Here is a 23664-nt window from a genome sequence, read left to right on the forward strand (position 1 = left end):
GTATTGCTATAAAAATTTATCTCTTCAATACCAATATTCTCCAAGTGATGCTATCTGGCTATGACTCACAGAACATAACATCAGAAAAATTCAAATTACAAACAACTGAAAGGGCAATAGAAAGCTCCCCTGTAGATGGAAGTATGCTGTTGTATAAGATCACTGGCGATTTCCACTAAGAATCAAAAAGGTATCACTGAGTAGATGTAGGACAAGATGGCCTAGACAGTGAGATAAAGAGAACAAGCAGATAGCCTGAATAATACATTCAAGACACTTGAGGCATAAAAAGAACAAGAAAAATAACAATAACAAGAAAAGGCCCCTAGCCTCATTTCTTTGCAGAAGGAGGAGTATGGAATGTTGATATGTGGGTTAATTTTGCTGCATTTTCTCCTCTTTTATTCTTTATCATAAGAGATGGTTCTCTGGAGGAGCTGAGGAGGAATACAATGGGAAATGTAGGTGATGTAAAAACAAAATATAGCAATAATTTTAAAATTATATAAAACAAAATGATATATAAAATATAAACCCAAAATATTTTATATGAAATATAAAAACAAAATAAGGAAAGCTACCAAAATGCTGGAGAGATTTTCTGTGGAGGATTTATGGTAAAACATGAGAGTCACATAATATATGGATGTGTGGACTACTTTCAATATGATTCAATGAAGGGAAATTATGGAACATTCATAGTATCCAAGTAAAGTGCATGTGTGTGTACCTTATAGCTACTAAGCTAGGTTGAGATGTCTTCAAGGATCTTTGTTATATTTTTTTTCTCATCCTTGAGAGTAATTAATATGGTAACTATGCATGAAGAAAACACAGAAGGCATAAGGAAAAGAATGAGACAGTATTTATTGTGGCACTACAGAGAATATTTGGAGCCTATGTTGAATATTCATTCAAGGTAAACTTATGTTTTGCTTTGAACTGTGAAGAACTATCGTAATATATAATACATAATACAAAGAACTGCCACTGGAGTCAGGAAGACTCAAGATCAAGCTATATCTCTGACACCTACTGGCAGGTGACTTAACCTCTTAGTGCCTTTATCTATCATTTATAGGTGACCTACCGGTCTGTATCAGTGGAAATAATTTCCATATAGGTAGTTCCTTAAATTAGCAAAATCATAGGACTAGTCCAAAGTGGCAAGTGAAATCCAAGACTGACCAAATTACAAAATCTTTGGGAAAGAGAACAGAAAACTCTAAGGAATCCGTTCCCCATCACACAGCCCTAGCCATCCTATCTCACTTCAGGTAGGGATACAGGAAAGGACAAAGAGTCAAATGGTTTTGTAGTTAGATCTCTATCTACAGGGGAATCAGGGTAATGATATAGGTAGTTACTCACACGTATCATAAATGATTCCCCCAATATGAGATGGTCTTTTGGTGACAGAAAACTGAGTTTAGCTGCAAAGATTTAGAAACATGACTTTTGGGCCAATGACTTCTCATAACTTAGACCTACTCTGTTAAGTGTTCTGTGTTCTGCTGGTAACCACATTGGACCTGACCATGGACCACATGGAGAATCCTGACATTATTTTGCCAAAGGTCAGGAGATAGGGACACATGAAACAAATTAAGATGGAAATAAGAGGGAATCACAATCCAGTACAGGCAACCCTTTGAAAACCTCCTAAAGCTTTTTCTAGCTGTTAACTGCTAGAGTTTTCACACTCTGCCCTATCACATTAAAAATAGATGAGACATTTTGACAACTGTAAACCATCTCTGACTGCAGCATAAGCATACTTGTTCCTATAGTCTAAATTGCTCCTCTTCCCTTACCCAGGGGTGCGCGGAGCCTCTGAAATTCATCTGCAGTACTTGATCCAGCTTTGTTACTATGGACTTGCATCCAATTCTAACAAGGTATAAGGAGAAGGTATGTGCTTTCTTTATCTTGCAGTATGAGCAGCAGGGGCACTTGGCACAGGCTTCAACACCAGTGAAATTTAAGCTATGTCTAGGGCACTAGAAATATAGTTATAGGCTTCTCTTAGGCTTTATACAAGTCAGATTTGGCTGGGGGTGGGAAGAGGTACAGCCTAAATCTGGCATATTACAATATATATTAGTTTAATTTAAAACTCTAAAAGGGTTCTAACAAAACCTTTGAATTATGCTAAATATCAAGTTTTTTAAATCTATAATAGTGTAACAGGAGTATGTAAAATTTTGAAATGCAAAACCTCAAAGGACAAACCCAAATTTAAGATTCACTTGCCTTTTGTGTTAGCAAAGATCACCAAGCTATGCTGCATCTCCACCTAGTGACAGATGTTAGCACAGAGTAGGAGACTCAGAGTCTTCAAAAACACATTCCTCCAAATCTACAATTTTTAGGGCTAACATCAGAAACTTTTTTACTACCAATGTACATTTTACAAAGTCAGTAACAATTGCCATGATTAATGATATAGATATTATCATTAAAAATCAGAGAATCCTATCCTTCAGAAGACCTATTATATTATGATATACTCAAGATAGCACTCTAAGAAACAACTAAAAACTTTTTTCATAGCAATGACAGTGAAATCTTCACCAGTATACTCATAAAATCATAGAATTTGGGAGCTCATCTTTGCACCCCCACCCCCAGCATATAGTAAAATATTCTCACATAAAATTAATCAACTAATTTGGAAAACTATATCATGTGAAAGAGAAAATCACAACACTTGAAGTTTTTTTCAATGACTGTGTGGTCTATATTTATGGACTAAAGAGTAACAAATGAAGTTTTAAAAAGTTTGGAAAATAATTATTACAGCATATTGTTAATAATACTGGCAAAATTTGAGTCCTGTTTGGTTCCCCTTTTCAAAAAGCTTTATAGCATAAGGGTTTATATAATAAAGTCTTCTTTATTACAGCAATCCAACTAATACACAAGTGTTTGTTTATAGAGCATTGTGGCTGACTTAATAAGGAAGCAGAGACACAAAGACAAAACAAGTATTAGCCACTGCTGCCAAAAGAAGAAACAAAACAGGGGCATCAGGATGCCTACAGGACAAAATGCCAACACCTTAGCCTGGATTTTAAGGTCCTCTACCATCTGGCTCCTTCTTACCTCTCTTAGTAGCCTTATCTCACACTATGTGACTCCAGCAACTCTGTTTCAATCAAACTAGTCTAGACATTTTATCTCCCACCTCCACGCCACTTCCTCCTTATCTCCACCTCTTATAACCCTTGTCTTCCTTTGAGACTAGGTGGCAAAAGAGATATGGCACTGGGCCTGGAGATAGGAAGACCTGAATTCAAATCTGACCTCAGACTTACTAGCTGCGTGACTCTGGGCAAGTCACTTAATCTCTGTTTGCCTTAGTTCCCTCAGCTATAAAATGGGATAATAAGAGCACCTCCCTCCCAGGGTTGCTGTGAGAATCAAATGAGTTAGTAACAGCAAAGTGTTTAACACAATGCCTGGAACAAAGTAAGTGCTGTATAAATGCTGATTATTATTATCATAGTTATGACTGAACTTAGGTGCCATTTCCTCCAGGAAATCTTTCCTGATCCCCTTCCACTTGAATCCAGTTGAGCTTTCTGCTTTCTCAAATTATTTTGTTATAGTTATACATATATATGTGTGTATATGTATGTATTCCCTAGAAGAATGTAAGTTCTTGGAAGAAAAGGACTGTCTTTTTTATTGCTTGTGCCAAAAACCGTGCCTTGTACATAGCAGGTACTAACTAAACAGAACTGAATTGAATTGAATTAAGTTAAATCAGTAGTTCCCAACCTGTAAGCTGTGGACTTCTGAGGCCCTTAAAGATATCTCTGCGAGAACTTAAAACTTTACTTTTCTTAGACTTATAAAGTTGGAAAGGTCTAAAGCACAGATCCCCTCTGACACCTCTGCCTAAAGCATGAATCCCCACTATAATGTCTTTGACAAATCATCTACTGCCCATACTCTGCTTGAAGACCTCCAGGGAGAGGGAGCCCACTACACCCTGAGATAACTCATTTGATTTTTGGACTGCTCTAATAATTAAATGTTATTCTTTATGCCGAGATGAAAATCTGTCTTGCCACACCATTAGATTCCCTGTAAGTCTTTTCTTTTGCAGGCCACACATCTCCAATTTCTTCAGCTGATTCTCCTTCTATGGCAATGTTTCAAGTTCCCTTTCCATTCTGGGCAACCTCTTCTGGGTATCTCTTAGCTTATTCAAGGTGCCCTCTAAAGTGAGGTGACCCCCTAGCTCAGGTGGTCTGACCTAGATGACCTATGAAGTCCCAGTTATGACCCCATGATATCCTCACTACCAAATCTAATGTGTTCTTTTCAGTCCTCACCCTTTCTGAAGCACTTGATACAACTTCTCATGGTCTCCTCTGAAGTATTTTCAACTTTTTTTGGTGACTCCACTCTCTCGTAGTTCTCTTCCTAAACATCTGTTCATTTCTTGTAAGTATCTTTTGCTAGACTACATCCATGCTACACTAACTGTGGGCGTACCTAAAGGTCTATCTTGGACCTGGTTTTCTTTTCTCCTAATGCTCTCTGATTGGGTTAGTTCCCATTAGTTCAATTATTATCTCTATGCAGATGATTTCCATGTCCATATTATCTCGTCCTGGTGTCTTTTGAGCTCCAGTATCACATTACTTGCTGATTAGTGGGCATTTCAAAATGGATATCCCATAGGCGCCTCAGACTCAATATTTCTAGTATTCTTATCTTTATCTGCCAAACACTCTCATTTTCCAAACTTGCCTAATACTGTAGAAGGCACTACCAGCCTTCTCGTAGTCACCTAGGTTCAACACAGCAATAATATCCTCACTTCTAAGAAAACCACTTATCTTACCAATTCCTAAGTCTTTTCCTCCTCTCCACTCACTAATTGTAATTACCTACTTAATCTCCTTAACCTCAAGTTTCCCAGCTACCCAAGTGATATTCCTAAACTGTCTGACCCATTTAAAGATCCTCACAACTTGGCCCCTCTTCCTACCTTTCAAGTTAAAAAAAATCACTCCCCTCCATCAACTGGCTTACTTGCTATTATGCACACATCATCCCCTCTCCTATCTCTATGTCTTTTCCACTGGTTACCATTCAGGCTTAGAATGCACTCTTGTACCTCGCTCTGTATCTTGGAATCCTCAGTTTCCTTCAAGACTCCGTCTCAAATATCACCTTCTACATAAAATCTTTTCCTGCGCTCATTTTGAAGAATACTTACACACATAGATGTTACCTCCTCTACTAGAATTTTATGTCCTTAGGGAAGAGACTGTTTGCCTTTTGTCTTTGAATCCCTGGTGCTCAGATGGGTGTCTGGCACAACGCAGTCACTTAATAATTGCTTGTTGATTGACTGAAGTTAAGAATCAAAAAAAGCCCATCAGGCTCGGCAATTAAGAGATCACTGATTGGTTGTTGTCAGTTTGGTCTTTGAACAACATGGCCAACCCATCAGAGTTGCTCTCTCTACAGCAGAGTTTGAATGCTTGGCAGGTCAGCTCAAGAAAGGACTTCAGTGTCTGGTATGGCAAGTTGATCTTCAGAATCTTCCTAAAACAATTCAAATGGAAGTGATTCTGCTTCCTGGCATGGTGCTGGTATGCAGTTCAGGTTTCACAGGCATACAACAAAGAGGTCAGCACCACAGTTCTATAGACCTTCAGTTTGATAGGCAACCTAATATCACTTCTCTCCCATACTTTCCTTTGGAGCCTCCCAAACACTGATCTAATTCTAATGTGTGCCTCAACTTCATCATATATATGTACATCAGTGGAAAGTATATTGCCAAGGTAAGTTAATTTATCCACAGCATTCCATATTTCTCCATTTGCTGTAACTGATGGTTCCATGTATGGATGGTGTGGTGCTGTCTGGTGGAGAATCAACCCATACTCTGTTGCATCTCAGCCACTGAGGCTGCACTGAGTACACAACCATCTGTGAACAAAAAGTTGAGCACCAACTCTCCCTCCACTTTAGTCTTGGCTTTTAGCCTTTTCTAGTAAAATAATTCGCTGTCAATATGGAACTGACCTTGATGCCATTTTTGTCTTCATTATAGGAGTCTGACAACATCGCTGAAAATATCATACTAAAAAACACAGGAACAAGCCTTGTTCTCTAGGAACATAGCCCTGCTTCACTCCAGTGGTGACTGGGAAAGATTGAGAGCACTGTCCATTGTCCAAAATCTATGTAAGCATGTCATCATGAAGCTGATGTACTATATGGATGAATTTCTCTGGGCAACTAAATTTTGCTCTGATTTTCCACAAGCCCTCATGACTGATAGTATCAAAGGCCTTGGTCAGATCAACAAATGTTGTGTCTGTTCTGTTCTTGACAATGCAAACACCATATTAACTGTTCAATGGACCTTTCTGAAGCCACACTGGCTCTTGGGTAGATGGCCATCTTCCAGATGAAGGATCAGAATATTAAGGAGGACTCTGGCAAGAATCTTGCCAGCAATGACTAAAAGAGAGACCTCCCTGTGATTGTCACAGGGTAACCTATTTCCATTTCCAAGATATCCCTGATGACTTCGGAAAAGGCCATTTCAGTTGCATAATAAGGCTTGAAGACAGAATGTGTCAATGAATTATCTTGTACTGCTTTCTCCTCTTTTACCCCTCCACACATGCAGAAATGGTTCTTTTCCTTGCCAAAGCAAGCCTCTCTACAAGCACAAGTGACTCCATTCTATTTCATGTTTTCCAGCTGACTGTCTACTCCAGGGTGGGGAACTTGTAGCCCTGAGGCCACATGTGGCCTTCTAGGTCCCTGGCTGTGACCTTTTGAGTCCAAGTTTTACAGAACAAATCCTTTTATTAAGGGGGATTTGTTCTGTGAAGTTTGGATTCAATCAAAGGGCTGCATTTGAGGACCTAGAGGGCCACAAGTGGTCTCGAGAACACAGGTGTCCCAACCTGGTCCACTCTATCATTCCTACTGTCTCATTTATCTTCAATTTCTTCCTGTCTACTGTTCTCTACAAACAAGTGTATGTCTCCCCTAGACTCAAAAAACCCTCACTTGATCCATCCTTGCTAGCTACATTCCTATATCTCTTCTCCTTTTTGTAGCTAAACTGCTTTAGAAGGTCATCTACAATTAATACCTTCACTTTCTTTCCTCTCACTCTTTTACCTCTGTAGTCTAGCTTCTGACCTTATCATTCAAGAGTAACTTCTCTCTATAAATTACCAATGATTTCTTAACTGCAAAATCTAATGGTCTTTTCTCAATCCTCATCCTTCTTGAAGGTTTCAGAAAAACCTGGGAAGATTTATATGAATTGATGCAAAGTGAAGCGAGCAGAACCAGGAGAACAATGTGCACAGCAACAGTAATACCGTAATGATTAACAATTGTGGAAGACTCAGCAACTGATCAATACAGCGATACATGATAATTTCAAAGGACTCATGATGAAAAATGTTATCCATCTCCAGACAGAGAACTGATGGACTCCTGGATGCATATTGAAGCACATTTTTTCTCTTTCTTCATTCTTCTCCCTTGAAATATGGCTAATGTGGAAATGTTTTGTGTGACTCATATTGTACTTCTTGCCTTCTCACTGAGCGTGAGAGGGAGAGAATTTGGAACTGAAAATAATATTTTTTTCAATTAAAAACAAACAAAAATCCTCATCCTTCTTTATCTCTCTGTAGCCTCTAACAGTACTGTTTGACTTCTTCTCCTTGATATGCTTTTCCCTCAAGGTTTATGACACTGCCCTCTCCTAATTCTCCTTTTACCCATCTGACTATTCTCTCTCAGATTCCTTTGGTAAATCTTCATCCAAGTCACATCTGTTTACCATGGGTGGCCCTCAAGGCTCTGTCCTGGGACCTCTTCTGTACTCCCACTATACTATTTTGCTTGAAAATCTTATAAGCTCCCATGGATTCAACAATCATCTCCATGTAAATGATTCTCAGATTTATTTGTCCAGCCCTAACCTCTCTCCTGATCTCTAGTCTTGCATCTCCAACTGTCTACTGGGCAATCTTGAGCTGGATGTTTCATAAACATCTTAAATTCACCAAGTCTGAAACTGAACTCATTCTCAAGGCTGTTTTTTCCTTTCTTTGTATCCTTAAACCTTAGCATAGATCCTGGCATATAGCAGAGGCTTAATAAATGCTAGTTGACTAACTTCAAGACTGAGGGAGGGAATGGTGTGGGGCACTTTAGGAGAGAAGAGGTCTGAAATAGCTGTTGTAGGGAATGGGATAAAGACTCAATTGATAAGCAGTAAAGGGATGATCTTGTTACTGTAAGGAACCAGTTGAGATAAGATAAATTTGTAGTGGACTCAAACCTAATTGTAGGACTTTTTCTAATTCCTAGGTGCCATCTAGTTTTTTTTTCTTTTATTTATGCATGCAAGAATTCATTCATTCAGGGGTTCAGTATGTTTAGGTACTGTGAAGAATATGAAAAAAACATGAGCTGCCCCTGATCTCTAGGAGTTTACCATCTAGTTGATGAAATAAGATACTCGCTTTGAAATATAGAAGGAAACATGGAAAGATCTATATGAGATGTTTCACAAAAAACAAAACTACAATTATATAAACATTCACCCACACATCTATACACACAAAAATTTATAAAAAGAAATATAAAACCAAGGACAAAGGTGGTAGAATTTTGTTCTATCCTTTAATACACAGGAGATTTGGGTAAAATTTTGTCCACTGGTTTTTTAGACTATGATTTTTTTTCTGTTGATATAAACTCTTCTGTTTAGGTTTTAAAGCTAATTACAACCTGGCCCCTTCTTTCATTTTATTTATTGTAAATTGTATTTATACTACAATTTTTAATATAACCATCATTTCCAAATATATAAATTTAGAAATTAAGAGAAATGGAGATTAAGCCCTCTTGAAAGAAATATCAACAGTAATGTTAGAAGCTGATTGACACATGGAAAGTTCAGCAAAACTGAGTCTGATAATATATACAAAGTTCTACACTGTAGATCCTTCTATCTCACCCCCATCGTCCACCCCTAGTTTGCAAATAAAAAAAAAAAAAAAGGAAAGTTCCATTTTCTAGCATCTTCTTTGGAGTCAAGCTTGATCATTATAAGTACATGGTGTTCGGTTTCCTCTTCTTGCTTTGGATCTATATTATGGAAATAACATTATCTCCATTTTGCACATGAAAACAATGGCTTGACCAGAGTCACAGAGCTAAAAATTGTCTGAGGCAGGATTCAAACATGAATGTTCATGGCAATAAAGCTAATGCTTTTGCCACTATACCACCCTGGAAGCATTTCACAGATTTAAAGCTGGAAGAGCCCTCAGAGTCCATTGCATCTAATTCATTCATTTTCCCAGATGAGGAAAACCCATAGAAACTTTTTTTAATTGCCCAAAATCACACAGGTAGTAGGCATCAAAGATGGGATTTGAACCAGTGCCCTTTGATTCCAGGGTCATTGCTCTATTATTCCACGCTGAAGTCTAATTAGAAGCACACATCAAATATGAGGAAGAAAAAGGGGAAAGGGAAAGTCTGTCTTTAACCAATAGCTGGTACATTTTTCACAGCCTCAACTCAGCCACCAAAGGAGATTCGAAATGAATGCACCTCTCTTCTCTACAAAGATGGCAGTCTACCAATGTGCCAGTATTGTTGCTACTGGAGGTCTGGGACTCCCAAGAGGAAGACTGTCTGCCAGCTGACCAAAGTTAATATGGCCATCAGTGGGCAAAAGGCCCCCCAAAGAGAAAAAAAATGTTTTAGGAACAATGCCAACATTCAAGATGGGGCTCCATTTGAATTGTATTTGCCTAGCTCTCTCTCCTTTCATTCTCCTCTGTTTCCATCATCTAGGAGAGTTTCTGTCTCTTCATATCCTTGCAAATAAAGGATTAGAGAAATCTCAAATTAGTTTCCAAATGGAAGGTGACCAGAGACAAGTGCTTGATGTTGTCATCTCAAAGGATGTGATTTTGCAAGCATTATTTAATTTCCAAATCTCCTGGTCTTGGTTTGCATCCATTTTGCCCAATTATGCTAGTAGCATTAGTGACCTACTAACCCACATAATTAACTAGTCTGTCTGGGTGATGTTAAAAACAAAGAGAGAAATGAGTTTTTCTAATGTCAGGAGCCTGGTTTGGTAATTAGAGCATGAGGGTAGGAGCTAGGATTATGGCTTCAGTTTCCAGTGTGAAGCTATCTTGAATCTTGGCCTTGAGATGTGAACTTGGGCATTTCTCAACCCATGTACTTACTATACAGATATGCCATTCCCTACCATCAAGAAATACTTTGAAACTCAATGTTTATAAAATACTTTATGATACCAGAGGTAGATGCTTACAATAAAGTAGTACCATGTAGGATTTCCCTGACATCTGTAGCCCTCAGTGAAACCTGGCCCCTTCTGAACAGTTTTAAAGTACATTACTCTTCTCCATGTATTCTATGGCATAACTCATCGGCCTATTTAACGTTCCTTACACAAGACATTCCATCTCTTGCCTCAGTGCCTTTGCACTGGCTGCCTTTCCCTGATCTCTTGCCCCTCATACCTGCAATGCTTTCCCTCCAACTCTTGAAGATTTCCTGGCATCTTTTCAGACTCTTTCTGGAGGCCCTTCTCAGTTCCCACAGCTACTAATGCCTTTCGCGCTAAGGCTACCTTCCATCTTTACCTTCAACAGACTGATTTATATATGTTGTCTCCCCCATTAGAATGTAAGCCTTTTGGGGGCAAGGCCTGTTTTTATTTTGTTTCCTATCCCCAGCATATAATATAGTATCTAACATGAAGTGCTTAACAAATGCTTGTTGATCGACTGGCTATTGCTAATAATACAAATAAAAAATAAGGCATTCACAAATAACTATAACATAAGGCAGCATATGCGAAGTGCCATATGAGGTATACAGCATTACAGCAGAAGAGACTTCATAAAGCTGATTTCTGCCATTTACTCTGTTCCATTGCTCCTTCCACCTACCTCAGCCTCTCAAAGATGAGAAGTCTCCAAGTAGAAAAGGCCTAGAAAAGCCTTTAAGTCCCTTAAAAGAGGGGCCTCATCTGATTACTGCACTCAGAACCAGGCAGGCCCCACCTACACCACTCAGTTGTGGAGCTTGAGCCAAGTACAGGTCCCAAGGAGCAAACCAAGGAAAACTCTGAACACCATGAAGAAATACCTTGGTTTGAGAGATACCTAGGGGGTAAACTCTAAAAAGGAAAGTAACCTCACACCAGGTAAAGACTTAAAGAAAAGAAATTTCCTGGCCACAGGGACTGAAGGAGTACGTGGAGGAAATGAAAAAAGAGAAACAGAATGGAAAAGCTAGGGAGAAAAGACTGTTAAGGAAAATTAACACCAGTGTTAATAGACAGTGGAACAGTGGAAAACTTCATTCGAGAACTTAATGCCTTGAAAACTAGAATGGGCTAGACAAAAAACGACAAGACAAAAAAGGTCAAAACAAAAGCAAAGAATTAGAAGAAAAAACCCAAAAAAACAAAAACACATGATCTGGAAAACAGGTAGAGACAATCTAAGAATTATCAGACAATATTAAAATTATGATTTAAAAGTCTATGCACATATTTCAGGAAATCATAAATGAAAACTCCCAGAACTCTTAGAACCAGATGACAAAGCAAAAACAAAAAGAATTCACCAGTCACCTCCTGAATGGTAAAACCACAAAATAAAAATTCCCAGGAACCACCCTGTCAGAATACAGAGCTTCAAGGTTAAAAAAAAAATACTACAAGTAACCAAGAGGAAGGACTGTACTTTCTCCACTGTGCTAGATAGTAGAGATGTCTACTCAAATTTTACCTTTGCCCTACCGTCTTTCAGCTTTCTTTTATGTGTTATGTTCCCCCACTAAAATATAAGCTCTTTAAAGGCAGCGAACTATCTTTCTGTGTGTATTTGTATTTCTACTGCTTAATACAGCGTCTAGCATATAGTAAATGCTTAAATAAATACTTAACTTGTTGAATTATTGGAGGAAGGTCTCACTATTTGACCAAAAAAGACTGGAAAAACTAGGTAGCCCTCCGGCAGAAATTATGTTTAGACAAAAACCTTACACCATAGACCAATATGAGCTTCAAATGGATATAAAAGACACAATCATAAACAAGTTAAAGGAACAAGGAAGAAATGACCTTTCAGATACAGGGACAGTAAAAGAGTTCATGATTAACAAGTGATGGAGAGGACCACACAAGAAAAAATACACATTTTTGATTACATAAAATTAAAAAGTTTTTGCACAAATAAATTTAATGTCAAAATTAGAAGGGATAATGGGATAAATGGGAAGAAAAATCTTTGCAACAAGTTTCTCTAATATAGGTCTCACTTCCAAGATACATAAAGAACAGATTAAAATTTGTAAGACTAACAACTATTGCTCAATAGGTAGGAAAGATATGAATAGGTAGTTTTCAAAGGAAGAAATCCAGGCTAACAACAATCACATCAAAAAATGCTCTATAAAAATAAAATCATTAATGAGGAAAAAAATGCTCTATAGCATTAATAATTAGGGAAGTGAAAATTAAAAAGCAACTTTGAGGTTCCTCCTTACATCTATAAAATTGGAAAAGACAAGAAAAAAGAAAAATGACAAATAGTGGAGAGGGTGTGGGAAAATAGGTACATTAGTACATGATAAACGAATTGTGATTTGGTCTAGCCACTGTGGAAAGCAATGTGGAACTAAACACAGAAAGAAACTATGTGTACCCTTCAAAAGTCACCAATAAACCCTTGGATAAGCAGTTAACAGATGATGGAATGAGAGGCCAGGCCAGGTATCTGCCTTCCATCTATACAGAGAATCTACCACTTCCTACTGCCATCTCATAGCCAGCCTTCTCAGGTGACGAGACCTCATACCATGTACACGTTAGCACCCTGGGCCTTCTATCTCTTGTGAGGCACATTATGTCTCCTGAAGCAAAGCTTCTTGGGGCTAGGCCAGGCAACTTCCAGCTACATCAAAGCAACCATTTTTATACGTACCAGAACAAGGCAACTTACACTTCCTGCTACTAGCCCCATGTCCCAACTGGGAAGTAGAGAACCTCCAGTCCAAATTAAAGCAACCTTCCCTTTGACGTCAGGCCTCCCATTTCCTGCTGTGCCTGTCCTTTGAGAGTAGAGGACTGGCATCCTCTACTCTATAAGACCAACACTTTCACACCTAGTCATACCCTTCACATCTCAAATCCTGGTAGATCATTCAAACCCCATTCCTTACTCCCACCACCCAATTCCTCATTCCCACCCCTCTCACCTCTCTACCCCAAAGCTTCAATCTAACTCTACCCAGCCTCTCCACTGTGCCCTATGGAATGCCGAACAGGCCACATACTTTGTAAATTTATTGTAAATTGTAAATTTATTCCTCCCCGATCCTTCCATCCACCTCTTAGCTCTGGCTACCCTTTCCAGTATTACCTACCCCTTCACTCATTCTCCTTGACTCACTGGTTAAAGCAGGAGAGTTGGAATACTCTTTGCTCCCCACTGCCACTTCTATGTTCTCCACCTTCCTCTATCACTCAATAATTTACATTCCTTTTAGATTCATGCTATTCCTTTCTACCACACTACTAAAATCCTGATCACTATTGCTACAGACCTCCAGGTGTCTCCCCGCACTTTCTCAATGAATTTGATACTCACAATTTTTCTGTCCTCCCCAATTCCTGCCCTTACACTATGGAACTTTGACATAAATATTGGTTATTCTTCAAGTAACCACTCAGTTCCTCAACCTACTCACTTGATGAACTATACCTCTACCCTACCTCAGCCACATACAAAGATGGACATACCCTTGATCTTGCCATCATCCACAAATGAACCACCTCCATGTCTAAGAACTCTGAAATCTTCATATCTAATCATAATCTATTGGCTTTTCACCTCTTCCTCTACCTTCCCTTACAAATCCTACTCTTCATCCATACCATGACCTCTAATCAATCCCTCAATTCTCTCCTAGGCTATCTCCCACTGCACTAGCCACTCTCTCTTCTCTAATCTTGATTCCTTGGTAAACCAATTCAAATATACACTGTTCTTCTTTCCTGAATCATATCAGTGATTTTCCCAACAAAGCCTCAGCCTTGGATTACTCCCATCATTTGTCACCTTCACACCTATACACATGCTGCTGAACAAAGGTGCAGAAAATCAAATCACCGTTCTGACTGGGTCTGCTACAAATCTGTGTCACATAAACTCAATTAGGCCCTCACTGCTGCAAGGCAATCTCCCTTATCAACTCACTATTCCACTCTAGCAATGTAGGACATGCCCCCTTCTCTCCTCTAATATGGCCATCACTCTGGTGCAGGCCCCCACACCTGGATTATTGCAATAGCCAGTAACGGGCCTGCCTGCCTCAACTGTCTTCTAAGAGAAATAATTATTTCTCTCTCATATTAACAGCCAAGTATTAAAATTGGGGAGACCCAAGCTTTTTTCCCCAGTCCTATTTCTTTGTCCAGTCTCTTCAAGGACAGGGCTGATGAAGACAGGATTAACATTCTCCTAATTCTGGGCATTGCTACTTCACCCAACTAGCTCAGGCTTGGGTAGGGGAATACGGATTCTTTGTCTAGATTGCCCAAGGCTGCGGGTGGTCTGGGTATAGGGATAGTCTCTATCAAGAGTGACATGTTGTTTCTCTCAGTCCCTCACTGGAGTAAGCTCACTTCTCTTTGTAAAGTCTACCTCTTATTAATTGTTAACCAGTCAGAGTTGATTGCTACCCTCAGGAACACCCCTCTTCCAAGGGTTTATAAGCCATGAGCCCACTACCATGATTGCCTTTGGCATTTGAGAGTGCTACTGGCCTTTTATTAAAAATGCTAGATCATTAATAAAATGATTAAATTACTCAGAAATTATGTCTCTCAAACTTTTTAAATGCTATATTTCTCATTCCAACCCATCCTCCATTCAGCTACCAAAGTGATTTTCCTAAAGTGCTAGTGTGACTATGTCACCCCCACCTACTCACAAACTCCATTGGCTTCCTCTTGCCTCCAGAAACAAATTCAAAATGCTGTTTGGAATCCAAAGCCTTTCATAACCTGGTTCCTCTTACCTTTCTAGTCTTCTTACATCTTACTCACAGCCAGCATCCTCAGCCTCCAACATATATTCTTCAATCCAGTGTCGCTGGCCTCCCAGTTGTTACAGAGCACTCATGGTTTGACTCTGAGCATTTTCTCCTATGCCTGGAAGGCTCTCCCTTCTCCAGTCCAACTACTGACCTCTCTGGCAGCTTCCTTAAAGTCCCAAATAAAATCCCACCTTCAACAAAAAGCCTTTCCCAATCCCTCTTAATTCCAGTGGTTTCCCTTTATTATTTCCTATTTATCCTGCATATACTTTGCCTTATATATTTTTGTTTGCATACTGTAGAGCTAGAAAGGCCATCTAATCCAATCCTTTCTTTTCAGAGATGAAGAAAACCAGAGCCTAGAAAAGAGAAATTAAGGAATTTCATCTTCTGAACCCTAACTTACCCAGGCTTTATTTCTTTGAATGCAAACCTAACCTATATGAAAAATGTGATGCTATCCAACAAAAGCAAAGTTGATAGTTTATTAAATTGAGTAAACAGATATGTGTTGAGCACCTGTTTTTGTGGGATCACCCCCAGTCCCCTTTACATACCTAGGATAACCTCATTTTACAGAAGGCAGAAGGGATTAAATGGTTTGTTCCCAAGGTGTCCTGACAATTAGGCAGAATTTGCATTTATCTATATATCTGGGATGAAGTCTGAAGTTCAGAAGTCTATAATATCTCAAGTAAAAGAACAAACTCCACTATACCTTTTAGACAAGAATATTGATTTAGTCTCCTTACCTTTCACTACCTCAGCTACATTACAGGTGGGGTCAATACTCCCAATGTGTTTAGGATGTGCAGGATTAGGGTCATCACCAAACAGAAGTGCTTAAAGGAAAAATAGTCAAAGATTAGTAAATATACATCTGTATTGAATAGCTAAACAGAGAAATGTATTATGATAGTAAATTTCTTAAAGTATTCTCCTTTTTGTAACACACAGTTAAAGGTCCACACATTAGCAAAACTAATAATAGTTACCAACAAACTCAGAGCAGAAGTTTACAAGAGAATAGACTAAATAAGAGACAGTGTCACTAATGGGAAGGCACTTGAAATCAGTGAAATCTGTTTGATGCAAATGTCTAATCTAACGAATATATCCAGAATCTCTTTTCCCTCAATATGAATTAAAATGATAAAACTTAAAAGTTATTTTTTCTTATTCACAAACAGCATCCTACACCAGAGTTTCAGTTAAATATTTATAATGTACTAGATAGAATTTTGAAAACTTATTGCCCAGGATGGCAGATGCAGAGTATATTGACAGACTTTTTTTCTTTTTTCACATGGCCAATGTGGGAATTTGTTTTGCTTGATTAGACATGTTTGTAAAAGGTGTTTTGTTTTGCTTTCTTTCTCAATGGACTCCTTCCACTGAAGGATGGTAAAGAGAGAGAAAGAAGATTTTTGTTGAATGAAAAAAAAATTAATTTTAAAAAAGTCACGACACAGGGCTAAACAGACTTTTCAGCATTAGTGCATGCGCAACATTGGCTAAAGCATTTTATAAAAAGATATGAGAGTCATCTGGCAATGCATAACAAAGCCAGTCATCTCATTTAACCTATTAATTTCCCTTCAACCAGTACTTTCCCAGGAAATACCTCACATGAAAGAAAAGTAATTTCTATAAAAACAGCTGGTCTTACTTATAATAGATGAAAAGTGGAACAATGAGGGAGTGAAAAATTAACTAGCATATTATCAGCATAGAATTCTATGTAGCTACTAAAAAATGACAAGCAATAGATGAAAATGTCTACAGGAAATAACATTAAATGAAATAAAATATTAAAAAGTATTACATATAGTTTTTACATAGTCATAATCAACATCAAATAAGAAAGACCAGAGAAGAATCTGGAGTGGTATAGTACTTCATTAATGTTCTTTTTTTAAATATCCTATAAATTAACTTAAATTTTTAATTATTTTTAAAAGGCATCATGAATTTAGAACATTTATATTTATTCTATTTAAATAGAATAATTTTATCAAATATATGACATAATTTAAGAATTTTTTTGTATCTTTGATGACAGTTATTTAGAGGATGATGTCTTAGTCAAAGTCTACATTTTTTTGAGAACCACATTCTTCTAAATAAACAGAATGAACTAAAAGTTGTAAATATTCCTTCAACTCCTCCCTCTAAAAAAGGTATTTCTTTTCTAGCGCTAACATTTTTTTTCTTCCTCAATTGTTTATTTGGCCAATCACACAGTTTGAAAAATATTCACTCCTCTCAATCATACAATACCCATTAATCATAACATAAAATAAATCATTAGCTATCCCCATTGCCAAAAAACATGAACACTGTGTAATTATAATGACCAAGCCTAGTACTGAAGAAGAGATATGGATATACCTTTCTCCCTTCTTTTTGGAGATGGGGGCACTATGGATGGATGTGATACACAGTATCACACGGTCAGACAAATGGAATGTTGGTTAGTTTTGCTGAATTGCTTTTTTCCTCCCTTTCTTTTTTATTCTTGGTTATACAGGATAGCTCTCTAGGTGGGAGAGGGATAAAATAAGAAATGAAGACTTGTATTTCAATCCTGTCTCAGACAATTACTAACTATGTGATCCTGGGCAAATCAGGTTAACCTCTATAAGCCTTGGTTTTTCTCATTCACAAAATGCGGGGGTTGGACTGAATGGTCTCTAAAATCCCTTTCAACTCTAAATCTTATACATCAATATTTTAAAAAACTCAAAATGCCTATGCTTCTTAAAATGAAAAAGTTAAAAAAAAACAATCCTGTAACTGACCACTTCAAGAAAAATATAGTAAGAAAAAATGAATAAATACATGGTTAAAATTAGTTACTGTGAGAATAAGAATATTTAATATCATTGTTGTTGTTCCATATCCAACTCTTTGTGACCCCACTTGGGGTTTTCTTCACAAAGATACTGATGTGGTTTGCCATTTCCTTCTCCAGCTCATCTTTACAGATGAGGAAACTGAGACCAACAGGGTTAACCTTGACTTGCCCAGGGTCACACAACAAGTAGTGTCTGAGGCTAGATTTGAACTCAGGAAGATGAGTCTTCTGATTCCAGACCCAGCACTTCTCAATTTTTTTTTCCAGTAGTGATGACTAGTAATTTGAACTGAGTTATTCAGTATTTTATAAAACCTGTGACTAGTGTCAGGAATCTATATTTTACTTCAAAACTTCAAAACAGTTACTTCAAAACTGCCTGGGAGAGTGGGTGTCATCCATGAAATAACAGCTTCTTTTTCAGGTAAAGCCTATTGGCCCCTGTTAGGACTGAATGCTTGGTTGTAGGCTAGCACTACAAAGCTGACTTGTCAGAAGAATTGACCTTTGACCTTGCAAGAGGTAGGTGAACCCCAAAACAAAAAATATGAATCTGACATCCTCAAAATTTCAAGGCCCCTCATTTTGTACTTCTACTTGCACAGAATTTGTGGTATTTGAAAGGTACTGTGGAGGAGAGGAAAAGTGAATTAAATTAAGCGGCAGCATTCTTTACTGAAGAAGTAGGGAATGTTTATTTTTCCAGGGAAAAGATAGAAAAGGGTGCAGTTAACTCCCTAAATGAGAGTACATCAGTGAAAGGCAGTTAAGAACTAACAGAGCTAGTTATATTTCAGTGAAGATCAGGGATCTCTACTACTGTAAGCTTTTTCAGCTATAATTTCATAATTTTTCCTTTTCATTTATTATTTTAACTCTTAAGGGATTAAAGGACTAAACACTTGTTTGAGAAATAATATGCTTAAGAAGTTAAGGACCTCAGTCTTGTTTTGCAATGAAAGTTAGATAAGTATAATGAACCCAGAAAGTAGCATATGAAGGACAAATTTCCATGTCCCATTAAAAGAATGGGAAAAAAAATGTAATCAAAAGAAGTTGCTTTGGCATCAAGAAGAGTCTCCAGCATATTTATATGGAGAGTAGGCCCCCTTCCCCGTCAGATTCAAATTAGAACCCTATAACATCAGAGCTTACTACATGGATTTAGATACATAGCTCTTAAAATCATTTCTGCAAGCGACAAAACAATTACACAGTAAAAAGCCTTAGGTGACCTGGTTAGCCTACATAGCAGTGTTAATCCTATCTCCTAATATCTGCATAATGAAGTGTATTTAGCATATTGTCCTGAGATATAATAAACAGTAGCAGCTACACCCAGTTTTCTAACACATACAACTACAAAAGAATTATTCATGACTGAGTTATTCAGTTGGAAAATCTTCTATTAGAAATACCATTTGTATGAACAAAAATTCAAGTTAATAAAGGGAAATTCATGTTTAAACACACACAAAAAAAGCAAAACCAGAAAAAGAAAAAATCTCTTCTGATAACAGATAAAAAATATCAAACCTTACAACAAAAAACAAAGATCGACAGGCAGAGATAATGTAATTGAGTGCTTATTAATGCCTTTAAAATAGTTTGAGATTTCTCCTTCCATGTATTAAAATGTGGGAAAAAAATTATTTAGCCTTAGTCTTAGTTTGAGGCACCAATAAGAGCTCTGGTTTAAACTCAACCATTTTAAAATGGACAGCTTCTATTTTCTGTCAAGTGGCTCAGATTAATAATTACTAGTCATATCAAATGTTAGTCTAGCTACAACCTGTCACAATATGCCATTTGCCTTCTTTTTATCCTGGAATGTTAAGAGTTAGTCATCAGTGAGGAAAAGACACTTCAAATCAATGCAGCATCTTGGCATTTAGAAGCAACAACTCTACTTTTCTTTTTAAGAGTAGAAAAACAAAACTCCAACTTACTGTGCTGGTTAATAAGCATGCGGAAAGAAATGCGGTTGGTATAAAACCGATCCAGAAAATATTGAATGTTACTGCTAATGAAAGGATCAAAACCATACTTCTCCTTGTATTCAATCACCCCTTGTGCCATGGTAGGAACCACATCATTGTGTCTGTTTCTGACTTTAACCATAACTTGTAAAAAGCTGTGGGGGAAGTGGGAAAAAAAAGACAGAAACTGATTAGTGTATGCAAATGTTTAAAGTCTTCAAGTCTTATAGGACTAAAGTCTGGAGACTTCTCATTATCCTAAGTGCTACACATTTGCTTACCTCTTCCAAGCTTAGAGAGACAAGTATCTTTTGAAATATACAAGAACAGTCTTGCTTGCTCACATAAACTATAGTACTCAGTTGGAGCTTGGAGATTTTTTTAGTTAAGTATTTCTCCCTTCAGAAACACTTTTTCCAAAAATGCACAGAGAAAAATAAAAACTTAAGTTTATCACCACCTACTCAGTATTTATCTTGCATGTTCTGATTTAGATAAGTGGTTCCCTCCCCCCCTCATTAGAATGTAAACACCTTAAAGGCAGGGTTTTTGCTTTTTCTCTGTATCCCCCACGTTTAGCACAGCTGCTGGTACATTGTAAGCACTTAATACATATGCTTGTTCATTAACTGAAAATAAATTTCAGCAACCCATTTCCTGGTTTTTAACGTTATTACTACTGATGAGATTATCATATAACATGAATATGATGTATTATGAAAGTATATGATGATCATCCTCAAAGAAATAACCTCTTTGTTTTATCTTAAAACAAAGAATTGTTAATAGAGTCTTAAAAGTCAAAAACCTTTCTTTAGGTATTTCTTCTAATATTAATAAAACTAAAAGTATCTTATTATCATCTTTTAAGCCCCCCAGAAACAATATAAAGGGGGTGGGCTGGGGGGTTGAACCAAAAGACTTAATAATTCTGTATTTTTTTTTCCTTCTCCAGATGGCTATAGATTTACCGACTCATCCTACCACCCCTGATAAATATAATTTAAAAAATCTACAACAACCAGGAGGAGAAAAAACATAAGGAAAACTGAACATTGGTGAATGGTATTGCTAGAGTTAACACAACATGCCCCCCAAAAGAAAGAAGGGCTCTGAAAATGCTGTCAAAAACACAGATACAGCACTGCTAGAGGTGGATTCTGCTCAGAATCCTCATGCCTCATCTCCTTACTAGCTGTGTGACCTTTAATATGTCACTTAACATGGTAAAAATGTGGATAACAAATGCACCTGCCTCACAGAGTTAAGAGGATGAAATAAGATAATATTTGCATAGTGTTTTGTGAACCTTAAAACAGTATATAAATGCTAGCTAGCTAGCTTCTGTGTTGTCTAGGCATAAGTTTTTTGACAGTTCAGTAGCATGGCTCAGCACACAATACTGCCCCAGGTACACACGGACGGATATGGACACACAGACACACAGACACACACACACACACACACACACACAATGGAACACAAACATAGAAAAATCACCCAGGAACACTACACTCCTAAAGCTGCATAGCAAAGTGATTTTACTCAGTCCTCCCTTGTGCTTTTGTCTGTTTCCCTACCTTTCTTTCAAGGGCAAACAGTTCTGCAACAGCAGTTAATGGAATAGCCTATAAACAAATACCAGCAAAGAGCTCTCTGTTTCTATGTGCTGTCTATAAGCAGTTCCGGAGTAGGAAAAAGGTTGGAAGCTTCCTCAAAGCCAATGCATTCCCAACTCCACACCTCAACTGCTCTGATTTTCTCATTATGGTGAGTATAGTGCTACAGAACAAAAAATAACAAACAGAACTAGAATTAATTCACACCTGTGACTACATTAAGAAATTGAGGTCAATTATTATTATTATAAATCAATGGGGTTTTTGTTAGTGGCCTAATATATTACCTTTTCAGTATTTCCCTACTAAATTGGCAACTGATTATAACAGAGAGGTTTCTCATCATAAATCAGATCATTCCTGAAGAAAGGAAATTCATTCCAAATAGTCCAATACTACCAAACCAGAAAGCATTTTTCAGGATCTTTCAAATTTACAATGTGTTTCCACAAAGAAGCTATGGAAAGCAATCCATATGATAACCTTCTGAAAAATATAAATCTGTTTTGGGACGCTAAATATCTCAAATAACTCCTAACTTTCCAAATTTACCCCTAGAGTACAAAGGGAGAAAAAATGCCAAAGCTATACCTAACTATGAAAAACTTCTGATAATCTTTGTTTTTAAATGAAGCATATTAAATAATTTGGAACATACATCTGTTACCTACCAAAACATTAGAATCAATACAGGACAAAGAATTATACTTACATAAGCAATAAATCAACAAACATCAGTACCCTTGTAACTTTTATATGCATTTACTTCCGCTTGTACACAGGATGGTTTGTTCAGTCTACCACAATCACGTACGTGCATTCCTTAAAATTAATTTTATGTTGAAACATAAATATGTGGTACAATAATAATAACTGGATGATGAAGTTTACAGGTTATAAAGCTATTTTCATATGCATATGCTTTGCAATTCTTTAGGCTGCTTGAATTTTAGCAACATTACTTCAGTACTAATTTGACTTCTAGAAAAATTCTCCCTGAAATTCTCTTTAGGAGAGCCATGGCAACAGTTTTCCATATCACTACTTATCAACCTTGTTGCCCCTTGCCAAAATCATCAAGCTAATCTTCTGTATTTCCCACAACAACACTGCCTATAGCTGCTAAGTGAATTCTGAAATCTGTTCCTTGGAATAGGATAACTGAAAGATAAATATTAGAAAGCATTAGAACTTCCTAATCCTATGTTCCAGTAATACAGATCCACATCCTAAAAATATGGAATTGTTGAATTCATTTTTGGCCTTAGATAAACTAAATGTTCCTAGTCTTTGTGAAACAAAGTCCCGTGTTTCAGTTCAATTCTCACCAAAAATTCAAAGAACAGTTTGAAAAGTATCAATGATACTCTGGTCTGATTCTTGTCTTCCACCAAACAAGACTGGATTACAGACCCATCAAAAAAAAAAAAAAGAAAACAAAACAAACAAACAGCTATTAGGAGGGTTGCAAAGAACCTCAACATGATGTTATACTTCAGTCTAAAGCGGTGTCTAAGCAAATCAGTCACCTCTGAAGCCAACTGTATTTAACTCACAAGAAGTCATAAAACCAAACAAATCAAAGGTTAGGAGGAGGAGGCCACAATCTGAGAATAAGCTAAACATCAGGTTCACAGACACTTAAGGACTGTGAGGACAGATATGCTGTCCAATATTTTATGAGAGCATTATGTGAAAATTTCCTTAATTTTTTTCATATCTGAATGAGAAGCAAGGTCAAAGGGCCTAGCAAAAATTAATAAATAAATTAGAAAATAACTAACAGCTCTCTGACAAAATCTGACAATTAAATTAGTGTTGTATACTGGAAAGAAGAAAACACCTGACTGGAATTTAGACTCAGCATCTTTCATTAACTAACTTACTATAATGAAAAGAGCTAGGAGTTTGGAGATCCTAATTTTAGTCCTGATTCTGCCACTTACTATGTAATGTCACGTAAGTCACTCAATAGCTTTGGGTTTCAGTTCCTTATCTGCAAAATGAGAGGATTTGACTAGGTGAGCTCTAGGAG

At 37.3% G+C, this 23664-nt stretch overlaps 1 protein-coding gene across 1 annotated transcript in view; it reads right to left on the reverse strand.

Moving 5' to 3' along the window:
- PDK3 (pyruvate dehydrogenase kinase 3) overlaps positions 1-23664 on the reverse strand; it is a 135246-nt gene that overhangs the window by 32449 nt on the left and 79133 nt on the right. The window contains exons 4-5 of the mRNA XM_020989871.2: positions 19981-20165; positions 15927-16016 (exon numbers count right to left, since the gene is read on the reverse strand). Of these exons, the coding sequence (XP_020845530.1) occupies positions 15927-16016; positions 19981-20165 (275 nt within the window). The remainder of the gene's footprint in view (positions 1-15926; positions 16017-19980; positions 20166-23664) is intronic.

Source organism: Phascolarctos cinereus, unplaced genomic scaffold, assembly GCF_003287225.1.
Source record: "Phascolarctos cinereus isolate Bilbo 61053 unplaced genomic scaffold, phaCin_HiC Scaffold_726;HRSCAF=1367, whole genome shotgun sequence".
Lineage (NCBI taxonomy): Eukaryota > Metazoa > Chordata > Mammalia > Diprotodontia > Phascolarctidae > Phascolarctos > Phascolarctos cinereus.